The 27,838-nt window shown below is 37.4% G+C and overlaps 1 protein-coding gene across 1 annotated transcript in view; it reads right to left on the reverse strand.

The window, feature by feature from the left end:
* LOC109054737 (usherin-like) overlaps nucleotides 1-27,838 on the reverse strand; it is a 196,342-nt gene that overhangs the window by 165,049 nt on the left and 3,455 nt on the right. The window contains 9 exon segments of the mRNA XM_042773393.1: nucleotides 432-562; nucleotides 1,498-1,693; nucleotides 6,073-6,166; nucleotides 8,047-8,268; nucleotides 9,998-10,182; nucleotides 12,876-13,170; nucleotides 13,321-13,384; nucleotides 15,181-15,316; nucleotides 27,444-27,609. Coding sequence (XP_042629327.1) covers nucleotides 432-562; nucleotides 1,498-1,693; nucleotides 6,073-6,166; nucleotides 8,047-8,268; nucleotides 9,998-10,182; nucleotides 12,876-13,170; nucleotides 13,321-13,384; nucleotides 15,181-15,316; nucleotides 27,444-27,609 — 1,489 coding nt within the window.

Here is a 27,838-nt window from a genome sequence, read left to right on the forward strand (position 1 = left end):
ACATCAATGCAACCCTCTCGAGAGGGACTGGCCAATATCGTTATCTGAATCTACAATTCTCAGGTCCATCACAAAGCTGGGGATCAAAGCCTCAGATGTCTGCCTTTGCATGTGCAGAGAGATTGCCTTGACGCTACTGTTGCACCTTGAAATTCAGAAATGTATCTAATATCTCAAATATCAGATATAGATCAGAGGCAAAAAAAAAAAATCTGCATGATGTGTTAAAATGAGCTTTAAGTTAAGTTAACTATTGTAGAAATTAAATTAATCAAAATATTTCATATACAAATATGCAAACAGCAGGAGATAAACTTGGTGAATGATCAGGGTTCATTATCTGCTTTGCTTTCTGTGGGTTTTTATTTATGGGAACTGCATACATGTTTGTGGATGAATGTGTGTGTATGTGTGTTCAAGTCTACACTTACCGGTTCACATTCTAAACTGCCATTGACGGTCCCAGCGCTGTGGCACTCACATGGTTTGCACACGTCCTTGGCCCACAGGAGTGCACCCACCTCCCTGTAGAACAGACTCTGACACCGCTCACAGTTCCTGCCTTTAAACCCAAAGAGAGTGAGTCTGCGTGTGCTTGTAGAAGGAAATAGGTGGGGGGAGGAGGAAAATTAATGTCAACCTATTAAAATTCAATCATATCATAGGGCTATGATTTCAAATTAAAAAACTGCAGTCTTGGGAGAGGTCCGGAGAGAGATGTGTAATTTTCTAAGGTGTCCATTTTAATGTCCTCTTTCATCCCTACCTGCCACTGTGCCTGATGCCCAGCATATGAAACAATGAACCTGTTAGCATGGCCTGATTTACTTCATTAAATGTCCATCTGTTTTCGCTCTGATGCATTATTTCGATTTTTTCTGCTCTGCTTTTTGATGCTTCCATTATATCACTACTATTTCTCCAGCTGTTGTAATGAAAAATATCTGTTAGATATGGCAAACTGGAACAATACAAACTGATTTTATAAATCATGAGACAGAAATTGGACTTAGAGGTTGACCAACATGGGTTGTTCAATAATCAACTGGGATATTTAAAGAGCAGGATGACTGATAGACAATACATTCTGATCATCTATACATATGTATAACATTTTTTTTTTTTTTACAAAATATTTACTTAAATTTTACTTATCATTTTGTCAAATATTTGAAACATTTGAGATATGAAACCCCTATGGAAAACCATTATATTTTACATATTTATTAGTATTTTTTTTATGTGTAATTATAAATTATAAGTGTAACGAGAGAGAGGTTCAACTGAAAACTTACATTTTATTTCACATATTTTATACAAATTATACATTTTTCTAATTTAAAGCAGAAAATTCTAAAACCTTTAGGTTTCAATACATTTTCAAATGTAATTTTACATTTTAGATTAGATAGACTGTTTTACGAATAGGAACATTACAATACAGTCACACTCTTGAGTCTGAAAAAAACAAAAAAAAAAAACATTAAATGCTGTTACCTGTGGTGTGATGTGTACAGTTATCACACACCCCTCCTCCCCCTCTAAAGTGATCTTCAGGGTGAGGATCCATACTGGCATTGTAGTGGCAGGAAAAAGCGTGGCCGTAACACTGGCATGGGCGGCAGTTGTACGCCTGTACCTGATCTCCAGCTCTGAATGGCTTGTCATTGAAGAGAGGATAGCAGCTCTCACACTGTTGGAGAGAGTAAGAGATCAGAGCACATCTACATACATCATCTACATACATTTATCAGCAATATCCAGATGCGATATATCATTTATCAGGGTTCAATGTCCCCACAGTCACAAATTACACAATACATTCAAGATTCAAGATTTTTATTTGTCACATACATAGCATATGACCAGCAGTGAAATTTAAGTCAGGTCCGCTCCATGGACAGTGCAATTATTAAAGAATACAAGCACAAGAAAATTATATATAAATATGGTATGGAAAAAGTAAGATAATGGTTATAAAATAAAAAAGTGCAGGACAGTATACTGCAGACTTAATAAATATTAAGATGAGCAGGAATGTACAAGAGAAGAATGTGCAAACAGGTTTTACAGGGTATTTAGGTAGCAGCAATAGAGGTAGTAAAAAAAAGTAAATAAATAAAAATAAAAAAATGATAGAAAATGCTGTGTGCTAGTGACAATGTCAGTATATTAAGTATCTTACTGATAATTAAGTGAAGTCATCTAGAAGTTAAGAAACTGAGTTTAGGAGCCTGATGGCCTGGGGGAAGAAGCTCCTCCTAAGTCTCTCAGTTTTTACCATCAGGCTACGGAAGCGTTTACCAGATGGCAGTAAAATGAAAATATGTACAAGACAGAGTAAAATCAGCTCATTCATTATAAGTGACTTTCAACAACTGAACTATTTTAATAGGACACTTTCAATGAACTAACATCTCATAATAGAAAGAGAGAGATGAAGAGGCAACAAGAGAAAAAATTATTAAAGTTAAAGTATTTCATTTTAGTAAACAGTCCATTCCAAATTACTGAAAAAATGGGAGGCATCAAATGAAATGATTAAAAATGTATTGTAAAAAACAAAGGATTCACCAGCAACTTCTCAAGCTGTGGCTTAGGCTCGCTGTATCAGACTGCTATTTGGGCAGCCGTAGTGGGCCGTGAGCCCGGAGGGAATTGCAAATTCAGCAGGCTGGATGCTGGAAGAGCCAGACACAGACCACCCGCCACTACAGCCCTCTATGCCAATGAGGGATCTGACAACATGCCACAGGGATTTGGATTTTTTTACACATTGCAGAATGTAGTTTTAGAGAGAGCAACTGTAAGTGCAACAGTTTTGCTAAACTAAAGCATAAATTAGCCTATAAAAACACATCCCAGATATGAATAGGGATTAAGAGAGAAGAGAGAATGAATCATTTGTTTTTAGCAAAAAAATAAACTTTAATTAAAATGTCTACAATATGGTTCAGAATTTTTAAAAAGAAAATTGAAACAAACTTACATTAAGAAATTAAATGTGTCTGATGGACTTATTTATTGCAAACACAACAGCTTTTCTCTTCACAAGATGTTAACTGATGGGATGGAGTTGTGTGGATTACATGTGGATTATTGTGATTTTTTTATCAGCTGTTTGGACTCTCATTCTGACGGCACCCATTCACTGCAGAGGATCTACTGAGCAAGTGATGAAATGCTAGATTTCTCCAAACCTGTTCCAAACAAACTCAACTCCATAGGAGAGTGAGGAGAGGAGCTGGGCTACAGTGGGAAAAGACCCTTTATCCTGTGTGAAAGGCCTCTGTGAATGCCATGGCTAATTTCACGCTCCCTCAGGAAAGGTCTGCGCGTGGCTGTACCAGTTGCGCACCTACAGTTAGCCTTTAGCCTGTTTGAAAACACAAGGTTTTAGCAATACATTCCCTAAATGGCATTCTCCATCATTTATAGTCACTCTAGAAAAAAAAGGAAGGGATCGCACTGAGACTGGTTACACAACTTTAAATCAGTTATTATAGTGGAAAGGACACTAATATTTCATAATGGTGACTGAGTTAAATTTTCCTGAGAATATTCCCTTCCACAATTGGTAACACACCAGTTAACTAAATTAGAAGCTATTAAAAAACCCCACAAAACTACAAATAAATAAATAAATAAATATGTAAATAGTATTATTTATAAGAATGGTTATGAATAACAATATTATTATAGATATTATAATTATTATTATCTATTAGGGTGACCGCAGATATATACATATACACTAAATACAGCTAATTAAACTAGAATACACACTAAATTCTATAGTAAAGTTCCAAAAACAGCAATGAACAACTGTTTAGCTAAATATTTACTTACAAAAGCAGACAAAAAATGTCTCACAGGGTCTCAAATAATCAGTGAATCATTCTAATCATTCTAAAATCGTTTCTTTCAGGTGGTTCAGGTAAATCAAATGGATCACAAAAGGTGGACATTAACCGTTCAAACAAAGGTATTTATTAAAATGAATGCTACATATGTAGAGTGAAGTTTTTAGAAGAGAATCTAAGCAATTAATCAGTTAGTATTGTCATCACGTTTACCCAGCTACACTCCTCTCCATGCTGGTAATTAGGATCTGACCTCAGTGGTCTAGAAGACACACTCTTACACAGAGACAGAAAATGAAGATGAAGATTTGTTAATAAACATTCTCTGAATGACTGGCTTCTGATGGCTGGATGCTGTGGAATGTGGCTGAGGCATTAATAGGACACACTGAAATGTTCTCTGTGGAACATGAATTACATGAATGTCCCACGTCACAATCATGTGACCTCCAACACTGCCTTCCCCATTCAGTGACAATCAGTTCAGTCAATGTGCACTAAGGACAAGAAATGAGACACCAGCAGCAGTTTTACAGGCTCTGACTGGAATATTACGAGGAAGCAAACATTAGTAGGGCCAGCCTAGATCTGTGTCTCAGAGCTAGTAAGCAAACACAGCAGATAGCTCCGGGGCAGGCGGCAGTCCCTCCTCGAAACCAGGTGTTTGGGTCTAGGGGCGTTTAGGGCAGTGAGACAACTCATATTTATCATATTTACACACACACACTTTTCAGCATGTACGTGTTAGATGTGGCCCTTGTTTGTTTCGGTGAAAACAACAACAATAGCAGCAGTAGAGAGAGTGTGTCGTGTCTGGCCCTGAATAATGCATGGCATCTGGTGAATAATTTAAATCACCAAACATCAGGTTTTAAAGTTTAATCCTGGGACTTGCTCCTAATGTTCAGAATTGTATGCAGTGATCTGGACAGTGAGAGATTCCAGAGAAGATGGAGAATACTAAAAAGACTACTGGCTTTTATTTTGCCAAAAGCAGTTCTTCAAATACAAGAAGTTTAAACCCAACTACGTTTTTCAGTAGCGTGACAGTTACTGCTACAGAAAATGTGGCTTGTTTTGTCAACAAAGGTCTAACACAATCAAATGTTACAAATTTGCTTTTAATGTCATATTGTATTGTACACTCAGCTTTGCTGAAGCTATAAATCAAATTCTCTCTTCTAAATGGTCTTTTTTTTCCAAATGTAGTGTCAGAAGGTCTGATTCAATCTAGTAATTCAGTTCATTCTAAATGGACCCGTCTGTTGAATTAGTTTGTCTAAATGGTCCTGTTTATCATATATAGTACAGTAATGTCTGACTCATTTTAGTGAATCTGTTTGCCTAAAAAGGCCATCTCTCTCTAGAAATCTGATTCAAAAATTCTCTTAAATGTGGTGTCGTTTAAGTCTGATTCATTCAATTGAATCAGTTCACCCCAAAATAGACCTTTCTTTCAAATGCAGCATTGAAAACTCTAGTGAACTGAATCACCCTAAACTCTATTCTCCCTTATGTATGTAGCGTGAGAAGGTCTGATTCATTACAGTGAATTACTCACTGAACTCTCATATTTATCACCAGAAAATCAGCGTATCAGTTGCTCTCTGGTTAATGAAAATGTATACACAGTATATATATGTGTGTGTGTGTTTATATATATATATATGTGTGTATATATATATATATATATATATATATATATATATATATATATATATATATATATAAAGCCCTTTGTGGCACTTCAGCTCTTAATTTTTTATCTCTTAAATTATGAGTAGCTTGGCAAATTACAGTTTTAAAGTAGCTTCCCAACATTGGCATTCCTGAAAAGTGTACTGGAGCCTTATGTCATCAAATCTTTCCTTGAGATATAATTACCTTTGCAGGACTCATCATCAAGACACCCAGGGGCTGATGAGACAAGACGATTAGAGGATTGCTGCCCACAAAACCACTTCCTTCTCTTCTTCCCTTTTCGTTTTCCCACTACTTCTAACTCTTTTCATCAGGAAACTGGAGATATGCGTGAATTATCTTTCTGTCTCTTGTTTTCCTCTTCCTCTTCCTCCTCCTCTCCTATTATTTTTTTTCTCTGTCATTGCATTAAAGCCTATTTTTGAGTGTGCTATTCATTAAAGAGGACTCTTGCATGTCATTAAGGGGAAGTGGTTAATTAAAAGGGGGCCTCCCCTGCGGGACTCACATTAGCTCCATGTGTGTGGCTCTCTGGGAGGCAGGCGCAGCGGTACGGACTCACACTAGTGTCACAGCTGTCTGCATGGCCATGGCACTCACACCTATGGGGACAAAGACACACAATTAGAAGCCACATCCTCCTGGAGAACCTTTAATGATGTTCTTCTCATACATCTTCCCAAGGTAAAGTCGGATTCTGGATTTACATTAATACAGTAAACAGAAATAGGGTGAGATTGAAGAATTAGTTCAAAGAACAGGATGTGATGATAATGTAGATTATGTTGATATGATTTGAGTTAATTTAGCATTAAATGATGCATGAAATAACAATTTTACTGCAATAATGTGACACATTTCTAAATTAAATATTTTAATTTTTACATGTTACATTTAACAAATTAAATTAAAAATTTATGTTGACATGAAATTAGTCTGATGTCAAATGTGTTGCAGGAAGTGTCACCTCTTAATTATTTAAAATATACATATATTATCAACAGAATTTCTATAGTTAATTTAAACTTAAATGTACCATTTTCTGTTCCATTTTAAGGCCTCTTGGAAATACACAGCAGGTTTCAACAAATCAACGGGATCAGCAACATCAACGGCACCTGACAAAATCTTTCTCTTCCCTTTTCACATTCTCTAGATCTCTCTATCAGTCTTTCATTCCTTCATTCTCTCTGTGAATGGTTAATAGGATGTTCGCATTCAACATTTATAAATGCCAATGGAAATATCATAGTGCAACAGCAGACCTGACAGGTCTCCATCAGACGGAACACGCACCTGCAGGTCACCGCTTTAATTATTCATTCTCAAGGGCCCTTATTTGGCATTATCATCCACCCATCTTTACACGGCTCCCTCTAAAAGCAGCACCCTTCACCAACGTTACTCAAACAAACAATGTAACAACAAACAAGAGAGGAAGAGAGTAGAAAAGAAAGAGGTTTGTCGTTATTGCTGGAGGTTATTACCGTATGAGCGTAAAGCAGACACTAATGCTCCCAGACACAGCTTGACACCCTGTCAGAATACCTCAAAAGCTGAATTTACGCACATTTTAGTCCTCAAACACACATACATCCTCTTCTCAGTTTGAACTGTCAGTCTCCCTAAGGGGGTGAATCCTCTACTGTTTACTTTCTGCCTTTGTTTCTCAGGCGAAGCTGTTACGATGTCTCAGAGAGCAAATGAAGAGAGCCGTACAGGGGGAAAAAAAAGAAAGAAAAGGTGGGGAGGACAGGGGACACCTCTGAATGTCAGAGGATGATGAGATTTCACAGTCCCTAAATCTCGATTTCGACTGTGCCAGTTTAACTAGCTCTTAATTAAAGCTGCCTTCTCTTGCTCATTCAGACACACTCGCACAGCGAGAGCGAGCCAAGTTACAGCTGCCTGCATAATGACATAATTACCACAGTCGTAAGAACAGTGACTGTTTAATGTCTGAAGGTATACATGCATATAACACCATTTCTCGGCATCTGAAGAGACAAAAGAACAGATTTGACATTCTTGAGAGACACAGAAGAACATTTCAGTCTGATTATCTGAAGCCTCTGAGAGAAAAAATACAAGTTCTGAAGTTTTCCTGCCAGTGATTTCCAAATGTGGCACCCACACTGTAATTACAAGACCATTAACGGGAAGACAAAATCTGTGTTAAACATGGCATTGCTCTGTGTGGTTAATAACAGACATGTCATCGAGCCCCTAGTTGTGTCAAACTAGCAAACATCATTTGTCTGCCATCCCCAGCCTTTCGCTCTCATCAAAGTCTGAATTATCCTGCCTTATCCGCCTACTGATTTTCTCATCAAACACAGAAATCCAATCAAATTTTAAAAAATCCACAAAATTATGTCCAATTTTGTTACTGGGAATAGTAATTATGGGGCAAAAAGGGGAGATTGTGTTGTGTGACAGTTAATTGGGGTTGACGGGTGTCAGGGTGCTGTTGGGCTCAGACCTGCCGCTGATGGTGATCTCATCCACGGCGTAGTAGCGATGACGGAAAGGAACCGCGGGATCTTGGGTGTGGTACTGTCCATGGAGGTGGATTCTTACATGTGTGGCTCTTACAAATTCCTGCAGGGGGACACTGTTGTAGAAGTCATTGTAGCCCGGTCGCAGGTTCGGCTCGGGTGTCAGCATGCTAAAAGTGATATTTCCTCGGGAGATAGGTATGTTGCTGATACAAAAGACAGACAAAAAAAACACAAATGTAAGTGTGCAATTGTTAAAAGAATATTCAGGCTGCCTTTGAAGCAGTGGTTCTCAAAGGGCCAGCATCAACTAGGTGGACTCAGCACACTTCCAAAGAGAGCACAAAATGGGTTAAAATTTGACAAAAAAAAAAACCAGAAGAAGATGGAACATTGCTAAAAATAATTTTAAACATTTTCTCTTTTAAAATACTTTGGAAAACCTGGGTACTCTATATGACAGAGTAAATAAAATACTTTGGGTGACTGAAATAGCTATATGTGAACAAACATAAAATGTACCCTATATTATCCAACTGACTAAAAAAACTATCCAGGAAGTCCAACTGACTAAAAAAAGAAAGAGAAAAAGGAATATTATTCCGACATAGCAGGGTAACATGTTGTCAGGTTGAAAATGAAACGTGTCACAAGCTACTGAAATGAACAAACATCAAAGAAATTGAAAAAGCAAAGGTCTTTTCTTTGCATCTCAGAACTACTGAGAGGAAATTTCACTAATACAGGTTTAAAATATAGTTTAGTGATACGGGGTTTGAAAGGGAGACTCTCGGAGGGCAGGAATAAATGGGGTGAATGAGAGAGTTCTCGAAGTCTTACCGGGGGCAGGACAGGTATAGGCCCTACAGCATTATTCACTTTCAAGAAAGATCCATAGAGCACTTCTGCACGTTTCAGCCCTAATACTGGTAGACTTATCCAGGACAAACCTGTGTGAAGAAAGTCTTTCTCTCTCTCCATCTACCTGTGCTCTCTGTGTCTCTCTTTCCCCACATGCTCCGATGTGACATGTCTGAAGAGTCTAAGTGCAGACCCTTATGCCATTGGGCTGAAGCTTTTGTTTGTAAACTAAAATATTCAGACAAGTAGTGAAACATCTGGCCAGTATATGGCGCTCATCCAAGCAGGATTAAATTTAGCAGGATGTACAGCTAACATTTTAAACACATTCATCATCACCCAACTTAAAATGTAGTGTGATATAGTGATATATTAAATTAACTATGATTAATTTTGTGATTCACAAACACTGAAGAAGAGTTCTTCAATAAAAACAACAGTTATTGAAGGGGAAGTTAATATGATTTTATTTTTATTTTTTTAAGATCACAGTTAGATTATTTGGTTTGATTTTATTTTATTAATAAAAAGTATTAATTTTAATACTTTTAAGTCATCCTGCAGTCCCTTGGAAGTTTGCTGAAGCAGTTTCTTAACCACACAATTTAAAAAAAGACTTCCTTTCTCTAATAATTTTGTGAGGGACAATTATGCATGTTTAATGAGTAGTGTTTATTTTTTATAAAAAATAAAACATACGATAACCCTCTCAGCCCAAACCCATAAAAATAACTGTCCTCATTTTCTCTTTCATATGCATGTGAAACCAGGTGCTTGTGTGGTCCATAACAGCTAAGTAACTCTGTCTTGATTGCAGCCAAGGACAGCAGATATCAGATCTGAGCAGCCTGGGCTGCAGCCAAGAGCAGCATTTTCCACCCCCTTCTCCTCCTAGATCCTCCAAAAGCTCACTAAAGGACAATCCGCTGCTTTTATCAAAGTAGGAACTTGTCTCAACCCACTTTGATACAGCTTACCTGGCAGGAATCATTAGTTCAAGGACTGTTATCAGAGTCAGAAGCACCTGTGGATGGACTAACAGACATATAGAGCGTGTGAGGGTGTATACACTACCTGGGCAACTGTAGACAGTTTACAGAATCAGGACGATCCAAAGGCCCGTTATCCTTCATTCCAAAGTAGCTGCAGTTCTTGGCCAAGAACTGCCAGTCCTTCCATTCTGAGCTCCCGGTTGTCTTCCTTTGAATGCGGACCGCTTCAGGCTGAGCATTGAGGAACTGGAGTATCACATAGAAAACCTATAAAGGAAGCATGCAAAATTGACAGAGGGTGAAATATGCATGAAATACTAAACAGCAATGGATTATCTATTATCTGCACAGCAACAGTCAATGCTCTGCTGCCTCCTAAAGCATGCCGGTGCTTTGAAGAACAGCTTGAAGTGCCGCTTTACTCTTCCCTTTCTCCCTCTGTGGCTTCATTTTGAGGAGTTCGTTGAGAAACAGGTTGCAGCTTTGACTAAGTGGACACTTCAAAGTCTGTGTGGTGGTGTGTTTTATCTGGTATTGAGAGGAGAGACTGAGGCAGAGCTGCATAAATCCTCTACTTCTTTACAGCTGGACTCTCTGCTCGGCTTGGCTTAACCACATGGATGACTGGGCGACTCACTCAGACACACACAAAAGACTTTAGGTAGGCTTTAGTGTATTCAAATGGAAAAGATGCTACCCAGTTTCTGGATTTGAGAAAGCATCCACACAAATAGACAATGTCTGACTGAAGCTTACTTTAAATCAGTTGTCTTCAATCAGGGGGCTCTGCAGCCTTTCTGGGGGCCCCCAATAAGTCTTAAAATGTTGTTGTAGTAACATAATTATAACTAAAATGCCAAAAAAAAAAAAAACATTAAAAATAACGATGTGCAACATTAAACTGACATTATAATTTTAAGGTTATTCATTTGTATTATGACTGAAGTTATACAGGTACAAATAAGCATAGATATGAGGGTCTAAATGAGGTAATATTGTCTTGTATAAAGTGGGTCTTTGGAGTCAAAACAGTTGAGAATCACTGCTTTAAACCATATGTGACCCTGCCTTTGAAAACCCAGCTAAAGTTTTCTGTTTTACACAAAATCATCCTTAATAATGTCAAGAACATTCTGTGAAAATGTAACCTTGATATCTTTAATATTGACTGAGTAAGGCCATGTCAAAGATTGAAGTCATAGTGAAATTAATGGTTGAAATCAAATTTTGATGCTTGTTATCTCATAATGAGATTTTAAAACTTTAGCCTGGATTTCACAGACAGGGTCACATATAGTGTCTTGATGTTCCTTAAAGGGATAGTTCACCAAAAAATGAAAATTACCCCATGATTTACTCACCCTCAAGCCATCCTAGGTGTATATGACATTCTTCTTTCAGGAGTTATATTAAATAATGTTCAGGCTAATCCATGCTTTATAATGAGAATGGATGGTAGCCCAAAATTGGTCCAAAAAATTGCACCCATGCATTATAAATGAAGACCACACAGCTCCGGGGGGTTAATAAAGGCCTTCTGAAGCGACGCGATGCGTTTGTGTGAGTTTAATGTGTATGATATATATCGGTTGTATTAGGATGTTGGGGAAATACAGTGATAAACGCGAAAGTGTCAAATGTGGAAGAGCAGAGGAGAGAGTGAAACAAAAAAACGGAATTAGTAGGAGGATGTCGGAGGATTTCAATATAAGCCAAAAGGACACTGGCTTTCCTTTGCTGTAAACAAAACTTGTTTCTTGCGAGACTAGCATATTCTCACCAGAGCTTATGCTACGCCTACGTCCTACGTCATCCGCTGGATGCCACTGTCTCGTGAACATGCTACGAAAGTTAGCGGAAGCTAGAGATTAGGGTTTATAAAGTTGTAAATATGGATATTTTTCTTACACAAACGCACCACGTCACTTCAGAAGGCCTTTAAACAAGGGGAGTTCAGGACCCCGGCGTCGGGGGGCAGGTTAACAGGTTAACCCCCCCGGAGCCATTTGGACTTCTTTTATAATGAATGGGTGCAATTTTTTGGACTTAAAATTTTGGGCTACCATCCACTCCCATTATAAAGCATGGACATTATTTAATATAGACGGTTTCATCGGGTGCATGCGCCTGGCCCTAAGTTAACTTCTGGTCTGTGTATGTCTGGCTATGGCGCCGGCTACAAACGTACAAAAGAGTTAAAGTTAAGGTGATGAGTAGACTGAAGCTGGGCTCAGGTGGTTGTGCTGTGGGATGTGTTTCCCATGCATTTATTTATTTGTGGCGCTCGCCACAATATCAAAACTGACCAATTTTCCAAAAGGCTTCATTAAATAAACATGAGCACGTACTGCGGTTTTTGTGATGTGGGATGTGTTTAGGTTTTTTTATATCACTGTATTTCTGAAGGAAGATTATCTTTAGAAAATTTTCAGTGTCATTTTTATTTCATCTTGCATGTAAAGTCTGATAAAGCAGCAGTTGTGAGCTCAGCGCTGCTTTGTGTACAGCAATTATTGGGGAAACCTGTTTTTCCCACTTTGAAGCACCTCCTGCTGGCAAAAGTCCATCTGATTTACGCAGTAAAAATATTTTGCTTGTTATCAAAAATAATCTACACTAGAGGGACTATTTAGCTGTTGTTATTGATTCTATTTGGAAGTCTAGCAGAAGTTAAGTTAGGGCCACAAAAGTGTGCATGCGCATTAACCTTTGTTTATGTTGTTGCCGTTGAAACCGTCTATAACTGTGACTGTATTCGTCTGAAAGAAGAATGTCATATCACCTAGGTAAATGGGGTCATTTTAATTTTTTGGGTGAACTATCCCTATAAAACCAAACAATTATGAAGCTAAACTAACTATAAAGCCTAATAATAATTTAGGTCTACTAACTTAGGTGAGCCAAGAGCCTGGTCCTGGAACAACATCCCCATAATAAGCCGATTATTGGTGGCTATGTACCTGGTACTGTCCATTCTCCAGGTCTATAGTGATGGTTATTCCTTTGTCCAGCAGCTCTAAAGTGGGAAAGATGGAGGAGATCCAGGTGGTTCCAATGTCATTGTCATTGATGTAATGCAGGGGGTGGGCATCCTGGTTCAGACGGAGAACTTTGTTATGGGTGGTATCATTGGCTGCGTTTGGGATGCAGTACCTCTCCACTAGGGGGTGCACTTTGGGGTGGCTGGCAGGGCAGCGGCATGTCGACTGTGTGTGTAGGTGAGGAAATTGTCCAGTGTACACTTCTTCAATCTCTCTGAAATACAGAAATGCATGGTTTAAAATTGTTCACATCTGTATTTCTATACTAGTTTTGCTTCAGGACCCATATTAAATATAGCACATCTCTGTAAAAACTACTTCTGCAGCTACATCTGATGTTAATGCCCTGTGTCCTACTACTTACCTGTTGGTTAACGTCTTTGGATAAAATCTAAAATCCTGCATCCTTCCAATGAATTGATTTGACCCTGGGGAGAAAAAGAAAGGAAAGTCAATGGGTGCTATTAAAGACGGTCTGCAGGATCCATAGCAACTAGTGGATTACCTTATCTTTATTTGAGTTAAAGAGACACTTGCTGCATGGTGGGATCTATTATGCTTATTTACAGATCTCTGTGAGCATTAATCCCACAGGCTGGATGGGCGGCATAGATCCAAACCTAAACGTGCAGATCCATCTACATCACCAGATAAGATATAATCACTTCTGTTCTAATAACCGGCTCTGATTGAGACATCATATATAGATGTTTGCCCTGAAATCCTTTCATCTTTGTGTGCTGAGTCTGTTTTATATACGATATAGCATTGTCGTATTTATATAGTGTATTTCATTCATTAAAAAAACAAAAAGAAAACACACAAATTAATAAGGGATTTGTATGCATATGTGTATGCAAGACATGCCAAGCCAAAGAAAAATTTACAATGCATACATAATAATAAAAGCATTTCTTACACACAACAATGACTCAGCAAACCAGAGATTATTCAATATTAAATGACATAATTAAATAGATTTAAACTACCGATTAAAAGTTTGGGGTCTCTAAGATTTATTTTTTATGTTTTTGAAAGAAGTCTCTAATACTCACTCATTGCATTTATTTGATTAAAAATACAGTAAAACAGTAATATTGTGAAATAAAGCATTATTACCATTTAAAATAACTTTTTTGTATTTAACGACATTTTACAATGTAATTTATTTCCGTGATGGCAAAGCTGAATTTTCAGCTGTCATTACTCCAATCTTCAGTGTTACATGATCCTTCAGAAATCATTTGGCACACAAAGTAAAATGTCTTTATTATCAATGTTGTAAACAGTTGTTCTGCTTAATATTTTTATGGAAACCACAATGCACATATGCTAAATATAACCATTAAATTAAGAAATGCTAAAAAGAAAAGATTCATTTCGAAATTTGTATTTTTATGTAAAAATTTTTAAATGGCATGATGTTTGTCTGAACCAGCCTTTGACTTTAAATCTTAGAATTCCTTCTATGCTTTGTCCACATGAGTTCTATATGAATCAAACAAGCCTTTCAGACCCCTGGGCTCTGGATGTAGAGTTTGAAATGTGTGCAAAATGGATTACACAGACTGCAACTTTCATGTGAAGCTGTTGTGTGTGAGCATGTTTGACAGTAAATGAGGCATGCTCTATTTGAAGACTATATACAGTACAGTGGGTTGCTCCCTTGTACTTCTGTGCCATTTAGGAAATTAGAAGCTAGCAGAACTGGTAGCCAACCTACTGTGTCCTCTAAGAGATCTGGGCAGAATTATTGTCATTTTTTGCAAGCAAACACAACAATATTGAGGATTAAAATGAATGCAGAGTGAATTTAAAGAAACTTTAGCAAGTCTATGCTATTTGTGAATGTCTATTCAAAATGTGTGTGTGTGTGTGTGATTGTGTCTGTATTTTATTCCCTGGGGGTATTACAGAAATCCCATCTCATCTCATTTATGAGGAGATTATTTGTTGCCATATGGTGACCCTTGACCTATATAAACTCCAACTATGATTAGTTGCAAGCTTATGAATATTTCTATAATGGAAAATGTAACATGTCTGCAAATTAGTGTGTCCTTTTCCACACTCAATCTGAGTTATAGGAAACTATTTGATTCTGAGGAGAAATACTGTTAGGTGGGGACAGGATTTGAAAAAAAAAAAAAGTGAAGTCAAATCAAATATATAAATGTGCATGATAAAACCTGAAAGAGAAATGTAGGAGTACAAAAATCATTACCGTTAGAACTTGAACCGATCCACAGAGCACCCTCTGAGCTGATGTCGTCAACTGGTCCTGCCAAGGTTTGTGTGTCTAAAGCTGTGCCATCATCCTCTTGACCATTCAGGAACAAGCTCACACTTGTGTTATGTATCTATGGATTCATTCGAAATAGGACAAATAAGTTACAAAGTGCATTATTCAATCAATTGTTATAATATGGCTGCCAACATAAGAGAAATATTAGAGAAATAAATTATACCCAATATTTGTATATGCCATGTATCATGTTAAGGTTCCATAACATTTAGGATGTCATGTAGGCAGCAAGGCAACAGACCTAATATTTATGTTTTATATGGCTGATGATTGTGGGTACTTTTCTCAGATAACACCCCTTCATCACATTCATATTTGCATGTTCTTTCACAGTCTCCTTTAAAAAAGGTGCATGGAAATAAATCAACTAAAAAATCCATAAGGATGAAGGCAGCGTTAGACTGGAGGATCCTTAAGCTGCTCTCTTTCATGGCCACTGATTGAAAACTGTAGAGAGGCTATTCTTGAAATCTCTAACCAGCCAATGACATGCTGCTGAGATCTGAAGAAACGTCACAGTGATGTAAATGAATCCTGAAGTGCTTCTTCCCATTTACCAGTCCTGCGGACTCTTGAAAGAGCTCTGGTGCTCCTTTTGTTGCTTTCCTAGCTTTTATTTCCTCTCCTCCTTCCATTCTAGTAACTTTTGATTTGGGATAATATGTGGGTATTTTTTCCAACTGTATCATCAAGCCCTTTTGTACCATCAAAACTGTCAAAATTAATACAATGAAGTGTTTATGACATGGGATATTTAAGCAATATCACACAAGTAAGATGGTTGTGATGCGGCCCAAAAAGCACAAGTGTGATACTTTTTTTACCCAACCATTTAATAAACAAAGAAATATCAAGCAACTTATGTTTCACACAAAAAAGTGAACAGTTAGATTTTTTTTTTTTTCAGCCAACCAAAAGACCTCCAAACAAAATCAACCATCAAGCTTGTGACACGAAGCAACATAAAGACTGAAGGCAGCCACTGCAATATTTTCAGGTATAATCCAAGGATGCCTAAAATACCTAGAGAAATTAATCCTTTAGCATTCACATTCATGACCTCGTGATGATGCTGATTGGCTGATAGCCCCAAAAGAATGAAGTCAAATTCGCTAGTGCCATCCATTAGCTGTGATGTCCAAGGCAGCAAATAGAGAATAGGTTAAATGCCAGTAATAAGGTCTGTGGTTATTGTTAACACATGCTCAGTATATTTTTACATTTTATTCAACAAAGTAAAATACATCAATAATTCCCCACTTGTGATTTTCAAAGAGTTTATGTGTCTTGAAAAAGGCAGTTGCTAACAAGTGGCTAAATGGGACTACAGAGGTTGTCTGGGAAATTAAACATCATCATGCGAAACTCATCTACTCACTAGTCCACTTTTACAGCCTTGTTGTGTTTATACTCATACTATTACAAACTATTCTTTTTCAAACATTCCAACTTGTGGATTCTAAATAAAGACTGAAAGAGTTGTTAGTCGGTTAGTGGTGGTGATGTTGAAATCGTGCAACTTTAGATTTATAATTCTAGTATGTAGGCTTCAAAATTCATAAGTCATTCTTTTGTGAAAATTATCTTGATGAACAAAATTTAAGAATCATAAACAAAGCTTATTTGCTGCAATAATCCAAGAGCCAACAGCCACATACAGTACCCACTGCAGCACAATAAAGTTGTCACTGCTGAGTTCCTTTTTGAGTTTATCATTGCATCAGGTATATCAACACCTGTGTGTGTGTGTGTGTGTGCATGCGTGCATGTGTGTGTTTTAAGGTGGAGGGAAAAAAGTGTTCCTTGATTTCATCTGCTTGTGTGCTATGTGCATCACTTGGCCAGCTCATATTGTATTAGAATGCAAGTGTGTTTTGCTAGTGTGGGACTGGTCTGACCTGTCTGGAACGCTGCCTATGAGATCAAACCAGTGTGGAGCAGATTAATAACTGGCCATTCTGTGGAGCTCTTAGTAACGTACTAATCAGCAGGTGCTGACATCTTAAAAGCTCCTCTCTGCTTTCAAATTGAAAAGGGAACATTTAATCTGCACAGGGATTTACCAGAATGTGCAACAAATTTATGCCATTATTTATATAACAATGGCTATTAAGCAAAGGTCCCACTAGAAGTAGAAAGTCCTGAAACTACATTTTTTCACCTAAAGTATTGTGCCTTTACATTAAGTAGCCACATAAATACATATTTTGGAAATGGTGGAAAAAGTATTCAATTAAACATTTTTCAGTTTTAAATCTGTTGGAAATGACAACGCTTAGAGTGTTGTAAGACACCACAACACCCTAAAACACTGAGCCAAAGATGTAATATAATCACTGGCTGACATTAAGAAATAGTAATACTACCTAACTGCTAAAGGTCTACTGTCCATCAGCCTTATAGAGGTGAATATTGAACAAATATTAGCTAGCGTTGTTGTTTTTTTGTCTGTGGCAACACAAAAAGATATTTAAAAGGGTCACAAAATGAAAAAGCTAATAATTCTTCATAATTTAAAATAAAGTTTATGAACTGAAAACACAACTAACCATTTATTTAAACTGAGTTACAAAAACAGCTTGTTTTGGAAGGGTTTAGCACTTCAGACCATTTGCTCTGAAATCCTGAGAAGAAAACAGATTTTTTTACTTTTTATTTTAGTCTAAAGAGATCTTGAGGATTTTGTTTTGCTTAAATTGTTCTGAGAGAAAGCAAAAAAAAAAAAAAATAGTCAGGAAAAACTAAATTATGGCTGTATTTGTAGAAAGAATCCTCTGGGGGAAAAAAATGAATAAACTAATAAAATACGACCATTTTAAACTGAAGCAGAACATCTGACATGAGATTTATGAAATACTTAAAACCCTTTTTGTGTGTTTAAGGAAGACAATTTAACCTCCAATTCTGTTCTAAGAAAACAACAGTGCACAATCTTTCTAAAATCTAACTGGGGGCTTTTTATATCAGCGATTTCATAATTCACACCAAAAACAATGTTGTGATCTTTGGGCTTGGACCATAAAGCAGGGGCAGATACAAGCTTAACCTGAAGCCAAGTCGTCTGCAGCAGCGTGAGTGACAAACCATTCCATGATAAAGCCCTTTCCATTTCAGCACTGGAGAAGCTGTCAGGGCCTCTAGAAATATTCCACTCTGGATGAGGGTATCAGCACAAGCAATCCTCCTCTTTTAATACTGATACCTGCTGGAGCCCTGCCCTTCTATCTGAACACACACTCTCTCCCGCCACCTCATACACACTCACACATACATAAACGCAAACACATGAGATGTTTTATTTATGGCTTATAGCTAGACCTCACTGTGATTCTTATCATTTAAATGAAGCAAAAAGGTTTTCCTATTTGTAATTTGTTACATTATCACATGTTTCATAATGCACTGAGATGCCAATGTGGTGATGTGAAATATGACTATCACAGACAGGAAGTCTGAGGTGCTGCTATTGACACCGGGGCCTCTCTTCACTGTCCACCATTACAATGTGAAGAAAACTGATGAAAAGCCAATTTCCCCTTTATCACATTAACGCAGCCATGAGAGAGAAACATTTGTTCTACTCAGGTACACTAAAGATACAATTACCAGTCTCACATATACATGTTTTATATCAGCCTGCTGTGAGGATGGCAACAATATATTAAGACTAGCGTGACAGTTTATTTAAGAAAAGAAAATTGTCTCTGTGGAGCTGGAGAAGTCAGAAATATATAAGGCAATGTGTCAGCGCTTTTAATAAAGGTAATAACTTTTGAGAGGCTATGCTTTACACGGGAAGGAATGTATTTATTTTTTTTTTTCATTGTTTGTTGTGTGTGTACGGAATGGGTTTTATTTTTTTTTAATTAGTTTGTTATTAATGTGTAATATTACTATAGTTTCTACAGTTATGGTTATGTGTCATTAAAGAATAAGCCTCCTCACATAAAGAAAAAGCTTTAAAAAGTTTGCTTATGATGCTGAGGACCCTGTAAAATCCAGGCAGAAGATAAGTAGTTGTACCTTAATGATTAGTGGCATAAAATATTAAATTTGATTACACATTTCTAACAATAAATAAATATTTACCATATGTTCAAGCAGTGTGCATTACAAAACAGCGAGTGCAATGAATATAATTGCAGCTTTGACATTTTAAACTGAGAAATTAGCAAATGTTCATAAACCAGTGTTTGTAAGGAAAAATTGTTTTATCAGCAATTGCTGATGCAGGAATATCTAGATTTGTGGTGAATTACAATCTTTTTACATCAAGATAATGATTTCAAGTGAACTGTTTCTTGAAAACATGACATTTACAAGCAATTTACAAGTGCAAATGTTCCTAATTGATCCGGTTGTCATTAAGGATATTAATCAAGCATGCTCTCTCACCAGTGAGCGAGGAAGGTGAATTCAATGCACCTTCATTGCAAGAATGGAAAAAGCAATGTCTACAAGTGATTTTCATGTTAATTACCTTTCCTCTCACTTGTTTCTGACTTAAAACACAAGGAGAACTACAGCTATGGCTCATCTATGGATCAAAATTTTTCATTTCTCTGGGGAGCCATAGTGAAAAGGTAAGGTTTAAGACAACCCACCAGCAATACATATTGTAAACATTAGAACAAAAAAAAAAATTGAAATGATGTTCATGTTTTTGCTTTTTTAATTAGTGGAGTTTCTTATAGCAAGCATGATTATTATGATTGCTTATTCTTATGTTTAAAACTCATTTGATTAATTTGAAAAAAGTCCTTGTCGTACATACTGTATTACATTTTGAAGGACAGGCATGCTATTACTTTTCCAGGCAGCCAGACTTATTGAAAAACATAAAAAAGAACATAAAAAAACATAATATATATATATATATATATATATATATATATATATATATATATATATATATATATATATATATATATATATATACAGTACATAAAACCAAAGGTAATTAAAGTATTCGCTCAAAGAGGTTGATAATTATGCAATTTGTTAAAAGATGAAATTTAAAAAATTATAATAGTTTGTAAAAAATCATTAAGCATCAGCCCTTCAAAATCATGAGATGTTTAAGCGGTTAAAATATTGATATAACCTTTATGGAATTGAAAACCATACCAAGCAAGTGAGCACATATATCATGCACTTGCAAGATTACAAGTCTCCAACAACCATCAAAGTGAAATAACCAATCCCACATTTCATGTAGCCTCTCATTATTTATTACCACCAAAAATGAAATATATAATTGAGCCAATGTAGTGCACATGCAACATTTTCTGTTTGATGAATTGCCGTTTATTTAGAAATGCCAGAAAGGTTTAACATACCGGCGCGTTTTAGCACCTGACTTATTGCAGTCCAGCTTTATTTATGTAGTGCACTGAGTGCTGGTGTGTTCATATGACTTTGCTGAACACTTTACAGATTGCAGATGCGGGGGCAGCGTGCCACGAGCTACCCATCCATCTCCTGACAGGCCTCAGATCCAGGATTGTACACTTAATTTTTTCCTCTACCCATCCCTCTTGCGCCTTTCACTAGCAATAAACACATGCTAACTAGGCAGAAGGGCAGTGGCAACTAAACAGAGGAGACTTAATCAGCTCTGCCACATCTGCAAAGAGCCACGACCCCACAGCTATGACAGATTACAGGACTCCATTGTGGCCACACAATGCATTTGATCTGTCTGATCAGTGTGGACGATTTCCAGGATGGTTTTTGCCCCGTGGCCGTATGCCCGTCTGTCATTGTTACTCATGCCCGGTCTGAGAGACATAATATACTGTGAAATTGCTCATATCGACTTATGGCCATTACCAGTTTCGCAGGAAGCACTGCCACTCAGCACTGCCCCTTTTGATTTATATCCATCCGCCACTGATCTTCTCTGACTTTAATCTGAATAAAGACTCCTGATAAAACTTGCCAAGGAAAGCCCATCTCTGGGCAAATGTTTAATTCCATCTGACATTGATGTGCTGAAACACATATAAACGCCTCAATAGACCAGATTAAACAATGCTCTGCACGTCATTGCTGGGGGTTCTCAAAAGGCCAGTGTATTTTCCTCTCATTACAATGCATAATTTAAAATCAGTATATTCACAAGTACTGCAAGACGTCCATTTCCTGTAGAAGTCAACTCCAAGAACTTAAAGCAGAAAAGACTCTAATTTCCTGTCAACACTTTGGGGTGATTTATTTGCCACTCATGGCCTCCGGTGCCTGTGGACAGTGAGCTGGGGAAAGGTGGAAACTCTCCTTGCCTCCATCCACCTTGTTTCACCTTCACTTGTGCTGCCAATCAGTCTCCATCACTCTGGGTGGCATGCGAAGCTCTGAAAGGTCAGCTGACCCGCTGCCAGCTCCCCTGCCAGAGCCAGAGGGCAGCTGATGTCTCCTCTGCTAGAGATTTACTCCTGTGCTTCGGCAAAGTTTATTCACAGCACACCTTTATCTACAAAGATAAACATCTGTGTGATATTCTCGATATTTGAATTTAGAATTTGAAATGTGTGTTTTCCATGTGAAAAATAATGAAAAACCATAGCGTACAGCAACAGGGTAAGGGAGGTGAAAGTCTATTTGTGTTAAAGACTGTATTACTAAACATATACTGTGAAAGCGAGCTGCCTACAGGATTTTATTATCCCGCATTATCTTTTTTTTCTCACACAGATAGTTTGACTCGAGGCATCCAGCTACCCTTCGCCAACCCCACCACATCACCCCGGTTTTAGTGGTCCTTTGGCTCAAGGGGCCCTGGGCCATGGGCTGGCTGGCCTACTTATCTTTGGGTGGGGTGAAGTTCACGCAGGGTGATGAGGCATGTGCACATTCGGGTTAAGAGCTTGAGACTCGGCAGCTCTTGGCCAAAACAAATGTCCCTGGAGAACGAGCGTCTGCCACAGTGCAAGCCTCTGCGATCGAAATGCCACGGCCAAAGCCTAGACCCTTGTGGAAGCTCTAATTGTGCGTGAAAATGTTCATTAACTTGTGGGATTCTCACGAACTTCGAACAGCCAGAGACAACATATAAACAGCCACAAGAGCACAGTTTCAGATTGTTTCCCACAGAAGCTGCAGAACATACTGTTATAAACAATACTGTTCAATAAATAAAGGGATAATATTGAATAAATTAAAAGCATTTTAGACACGATGTTGCTACTTTATTGTCTATTTCTGCTCTTTCAATAAAAATAGTGCCAAATGAATTCAAGCAGAATTAACAGGTGCATATCTCTGAGCAACACTGAATGAACCAGTTGAGTGCTTAATACAAATGATGCACTTATAATTTGTTTGTCTTCTGCGAGAATCAGTGTTTATAGTGAATCTATTGATTAAATGGTTCAGTGAATCACTCATAAAATCACTTGTTCAGCTTGCGAATGAAACAATGTTTGTTTTAAAACCAAGGAGTTAACAGTTCAATGACTCACTCATAAAACCACCAACTGTCAACCTGCAGAAAGAGTCATTCAAAAATCCCCACTACTAATGTACAGACTGGCAGTCTGTCTGGAACATGTAAACACAACAGTCCTAATGCTTTTGGACTGCACATCAGGACTCTTGAAACACCCTCACCCAAACAAATTAAAGAACATATTAAAGAACTAAATACATATTTAAGACTTCATGATTCTACTCATTAGTTTATGATTCTACTCATTAGTAAAGAAACTGCATGAAAAAACATTGTCATTTCAGGAGATATAGAATCAATCAAAAAGGAAACTGATTATGGTTTAAGTTCAACTTCTAAATAAGAAACTAAAGGGGTAAATACGTTTTCAAGAAGCATAACTCAGTCAACTGAGTTAACTCACTCTTGAATAAGTTTTGGTGAGGTATGTATCTGTTATGTCTTGAAACTTTTTAGGTTGTGTCTGTACCTGGTATCACAGCAACTTTTTAAATTGTAAAATGTTTTTGGCATGGATACCATAAAATGGACAAGTTGTACATGTGATGATGTCCACTTCACTAGCGAAGAACTGCATCAAAGTTCCAACCTTCATATGCAAGAACAAGAAATTTTAACCATTCATAAGAGTGTTTTTTTGTCATGACAGGCACTTGACACGCATTGATATGATAATTCAGATTTACGTTGAGGAGTGGCTGTAATCACTGTTCCTCTTTTGCATTAACATTTTCAACTTTCCCTCTTCGACAACTCTTTTCATGTGTCGAGACCTGCCAAGGCTCGTCAGCTACGCTGTGATACGTTCACGGTTTTGAACTGACGTGCAAAGAGACAAAAAGAACGCTGTTGTGCTTTTCCTCTCTGCCGAGTCTCGATACTTGCTTGATCTCGATTACAGCCCACAACTTCATAGAGACAAATTACCCAAAATAAGCAGCACAACAAACAACCGACAGGAGCCCACTGTCGCTCCTCATCATCATCCAAGCGGGCAGCATAAAAGGCATATCACTCTTCTCCAGCTTCTCCTCCTCTGTTGCTCTCACTCTCCTTTTAAAGTAATGACTACAGACAAGCACCTACAGATCAGTTCCACTTTTCTTTTTCCCTGAAGCCTTTCTAAATGCTGTAATGTTGTATTCCGTTTGAGTGTTTCTTTCTTCCTCCACTCTCTTTACTGGGAGTTTCTTTTGACTATAGAGGCTTCCTCAACATGCATGCAGCAGGAAGACAGTTACCTGTCAGGATGCTTAATTATTTGGCGGCTTGTTTTGACAAAACTATACTGGCAGTCAGTTGCAGAGTTAAAGACAACAAATAATTCCAAAATGACCCTAAGGGAATGTGAAAGTAATGTGATAATGATTATGATACGGATAGTAAAAACCAAAGCTCATAGTCTCATAAGGTTTATATTTGCAAGAAAAAGAAAGGAGCAATGACACATGACAGACATACAACATGCATAACTAATATTAACAGTATGGATGGGTCTGGATGGTCAGCTAGTCCAGTTAACTCAACCAGGGGTAAGCAGCTTTTAATGGGGGAACTTGGAAAGATTTTGATTTTGCTTTGTTAAACCTACAGTATAAAACAGGAATTGACTCAAAATAAAAATTACTTGGAGTATCAATATAATAAAATTAATCCATAAAAATTTAAATGATCCCATGTTTTTTATAGTACTTTAACTTATTCAATTAATAAATAAAAAAATACAATTAATTCAGCTAAAATTCTTTATTTTGGAAGCACCTTAAAGTGCCTCTATTATGTCTTTTCGACAATTATCTTTCATGCAGTGTGTCATGTAGCTGTATGTGAACATAAACTATCTGCAAGTTGACGCCGACAGTGCATGACAGATAAAGTTATTATCTGTCAAAAAAAAGAGTCGACTCACGATCGCCGAAACGAGTTGTCAGGAATTTGAATCTTACTCTGTTACGGCTCTACGCCATGAAGTAACACATTTGCATAATGTCCGCCCACGTTTTAGGTCGCCAACTTGCCTGCCCACAAACACAGTAAAGTTTCTAAGTGGTTGACATAATTTCGAGAAGACGCTGTTTCCTATGCTGTGAGAGAAAATTTGTTTGATCACATCTCATAATTACCACATACTTGTCAACACTTGACACTTACCACTGAGAAATGTCCTGCTCCAGTCATGCTTTTGAATCAGTCTTTTGTCAATCAACCACTTCAACCGTTTCATCATCAGAATTTGGCTCGAGTTGGTAAGCTACAATCCATACAATATTTTCTATGTATTGACAAGCTTCCAGGGCTGCCATTCTGTCACGGTAATGACAGGCGCTGTATGCGGTAGACCAATCCAGAGCCGTAGAGAGATCTCTCCACGGCTCTGGACCAATCACAAAGGACTGTGCCATCTGACCAATCACAGCAGTGAGGGCTCACAGAAAGGAGGGGTTTAGAGAGACTGATTCTATGAACTGCTTCACACGAGTCGTTTATGAATCATTTAGATATGAGGTAAAATTAAATCTATTTTCTGAGAAAACTAACATGTTTTTTGAACTTGCATGCATGTAGACCTGTTTTAGGAGACTCATAAAACAATATAAACAACCTTAAAAATGGCATAATGGCATTTTCACTTTCATTTTAAAGAAATTCAATAGGCTGCAATAAGTGTTGAAAGAATATATATTTTAGTTTGGTGTTGATGAATCATGTAATAAGACTAAAAAGGTTTGGGAAACACTGGACTAGTTGAGCACTGAGGTCGACTAGTTTATGCTGATTTTTTGGTACTTTGTAATGAATTAAGATATTTCTCAGAAATGGGTTTCTTATAATTTGTATATCTCCATTTTTGTAGAATATATAAAGAGTCAGAGTTATTTATCTTCTGTGTTTAATACCTGTCATTTATCTTATTAAAACATGAATATATCCCTAAGAAATGCATCTGATAGGTGTCTGACCCTAAATCACCCTAAAGACCAACTACATCATTAATTGCTCAAGTAAACCACTAACTAGTCTATTGAAAATATGTAATTTTACAGTTAAAAGGTCTATCTGTCACTTTAAAAAAAGGCAGATGCATAATTCATTCATATAAGTGTTGTACAGTTACAAACAATCATTTTTTTTTTAATGTTTACACATTAATGTTTTTCATAATCATATTCAAGGGATAGTTCTGTACCTAGGGGGAAAAAAAGGCTTGCCTGAAACCTGGTACTTAGAGACTGTGTCAGTAATAGTCTTCGGCAAGTAGACCACCATGAAGAGTTAAGGCTGAAAATAGGCTAATTTTGTCCCTGGAATACATTGGCCGGTCTGCAGTTTAAATTCCTAATGGGCACAGAAAATATATCTTATGTAGTCCAAGTCAAGGCTGTCACAGGAAGGGAGCATATTACCTGTGAATTTGTGGGAAGGATCTCATTATCATAATAATGCTTTCTGTCCCAGAAGTCAACCTGCTATTCATAATCTGAACGATTGCAATTTAAAGCCATAATAATCACTACTATTGTAAGGTAATACTCTCCACAGACAGAGCACTCTGTTTCCTGATGATGGCCAAGTTTATCCTCTGCTCCTTTTCCTTTCATTTCTGACACAGAGATACAGGCTGCCATTTCCAAAGCTGAACAATGCCAGAGAGCCAGTCCTAATGGGCCTGACTGGTACTTTGTCAGTGCAAAGGTCTCTGAAAGCTGAGAATGAAACATGACCCAGCAATTCCAGTTTTGTGCTCTTCATGTTTGCATTGCTGAACTGGATGCAGATCATTCTTTGATAACAAAGCAGAGGCAAAAGCAGCCGAATGTTTCTGACAGGAATGAAGCAGGAGCTACCGGACCTGTTGTGTGTGTTGATATGTATTCAGAGCGGGGTGTATGAGGGGTTGACCTGCTCTCTTCCCCCTTCCTGCCCTCACAGCTGCAGGAAAGCAGATGTTTACCACTGTAATTAACGCCTTCTATTCATGCATCTTGTCCATAGTGGAAATCTGTTATGACATGGTTTCAGCTAGAACCTGCAGCGTGTTCTCCCGACACAATATTAATATCAATATTTTTCAGCGGATAATTACCTCAAATATGAATGGATGGAGATTTAGTGTTGCCAGAGCAACCCTACATGACACCTGAACAAGCTTATTACATCATATGGTTTCTTCCACAATGTTAGAAAATCTTTTCATCCCTACTGACACCTAAGCAGCAGGAAATACTTCATTGTACAATATATATTCAAATAATCTTGATCACATCAAGCCTCTTTATGCCTGAAAAATCTCATTCACAAGAAATTAAAATTAAACCATTTAGCCTACATCATGAAATGGTTTGACAAAAACAATTTTCTGTCCTGAGGCATTTTCTACTGCAACAGGAATTTGATTTGTAACATATTAAATATCTTGACAAATTTCAACTGCAATTTTTATTTTTTATTAATACATCGTCGTATTGAAAATATACAGTAACTTTCCACTCCTGAAACAACTTTTATTTTCTGTAAACATAACCAAAAATTAAACAATAACATAACAGCTATCCAAAAGTGATCCAAACAAATCCTGATGAATAAAATCAAGTCCTGCCCTATTTCCCACTACATACTCAGTTTGACTTTACAGTTGCATATCACATCATGAAGTTACATGCTGTCATGTTGTCTTGAATAACATGTGATATAAATTACAATGGAAAGAATAAGAGAATAGAAACATGCTGCCTACCTGTAGAGCCATGTGTGTCCAGATGCCTATGCTAATATGACCTGCAGTCTCCATGCTTATAGAGAAGTTTTGTTTGCTGTGAATGCCGTAGTGGATCTGAATGTCATCCTTGGAGACTGTCACCAGCAGCACCAGTCTGCCCACAGCGCTCTTTTCCATTAAAGTCCTGCACATTAGGAAAACAAACATTAATGACTGGCTGAGAGAAATTCAAGTACTCAAAATGAGCCACATAAAAGAATATCCAGAACAGTCCTAAATTTACATTAAATAATTTGAATTGCATAATGCATCTTCATATGTAGCACCTCATTATTTCATATAGGAACAGTGAAAGACATTAGCAAACAATCAATACGCCTTCAAAATATATCTTTACGATAATCCAACAACTC

The sequence above is a fragment of the Cyprinus carpio genome, chromosome A17, assembly GCF_018340385.1.
Source record: "Cyprinus carpio isolate SPL01 chromosome A17, ASM1834038v1, whole genome shotgun sequence".
Classification (NCBI taxonomy): Eukaryota; Metazoa; Chordata; class Actinopteri; order Cypriniformes; family Cyprinidae; genus Cyprinus; species Cyprinus carpio.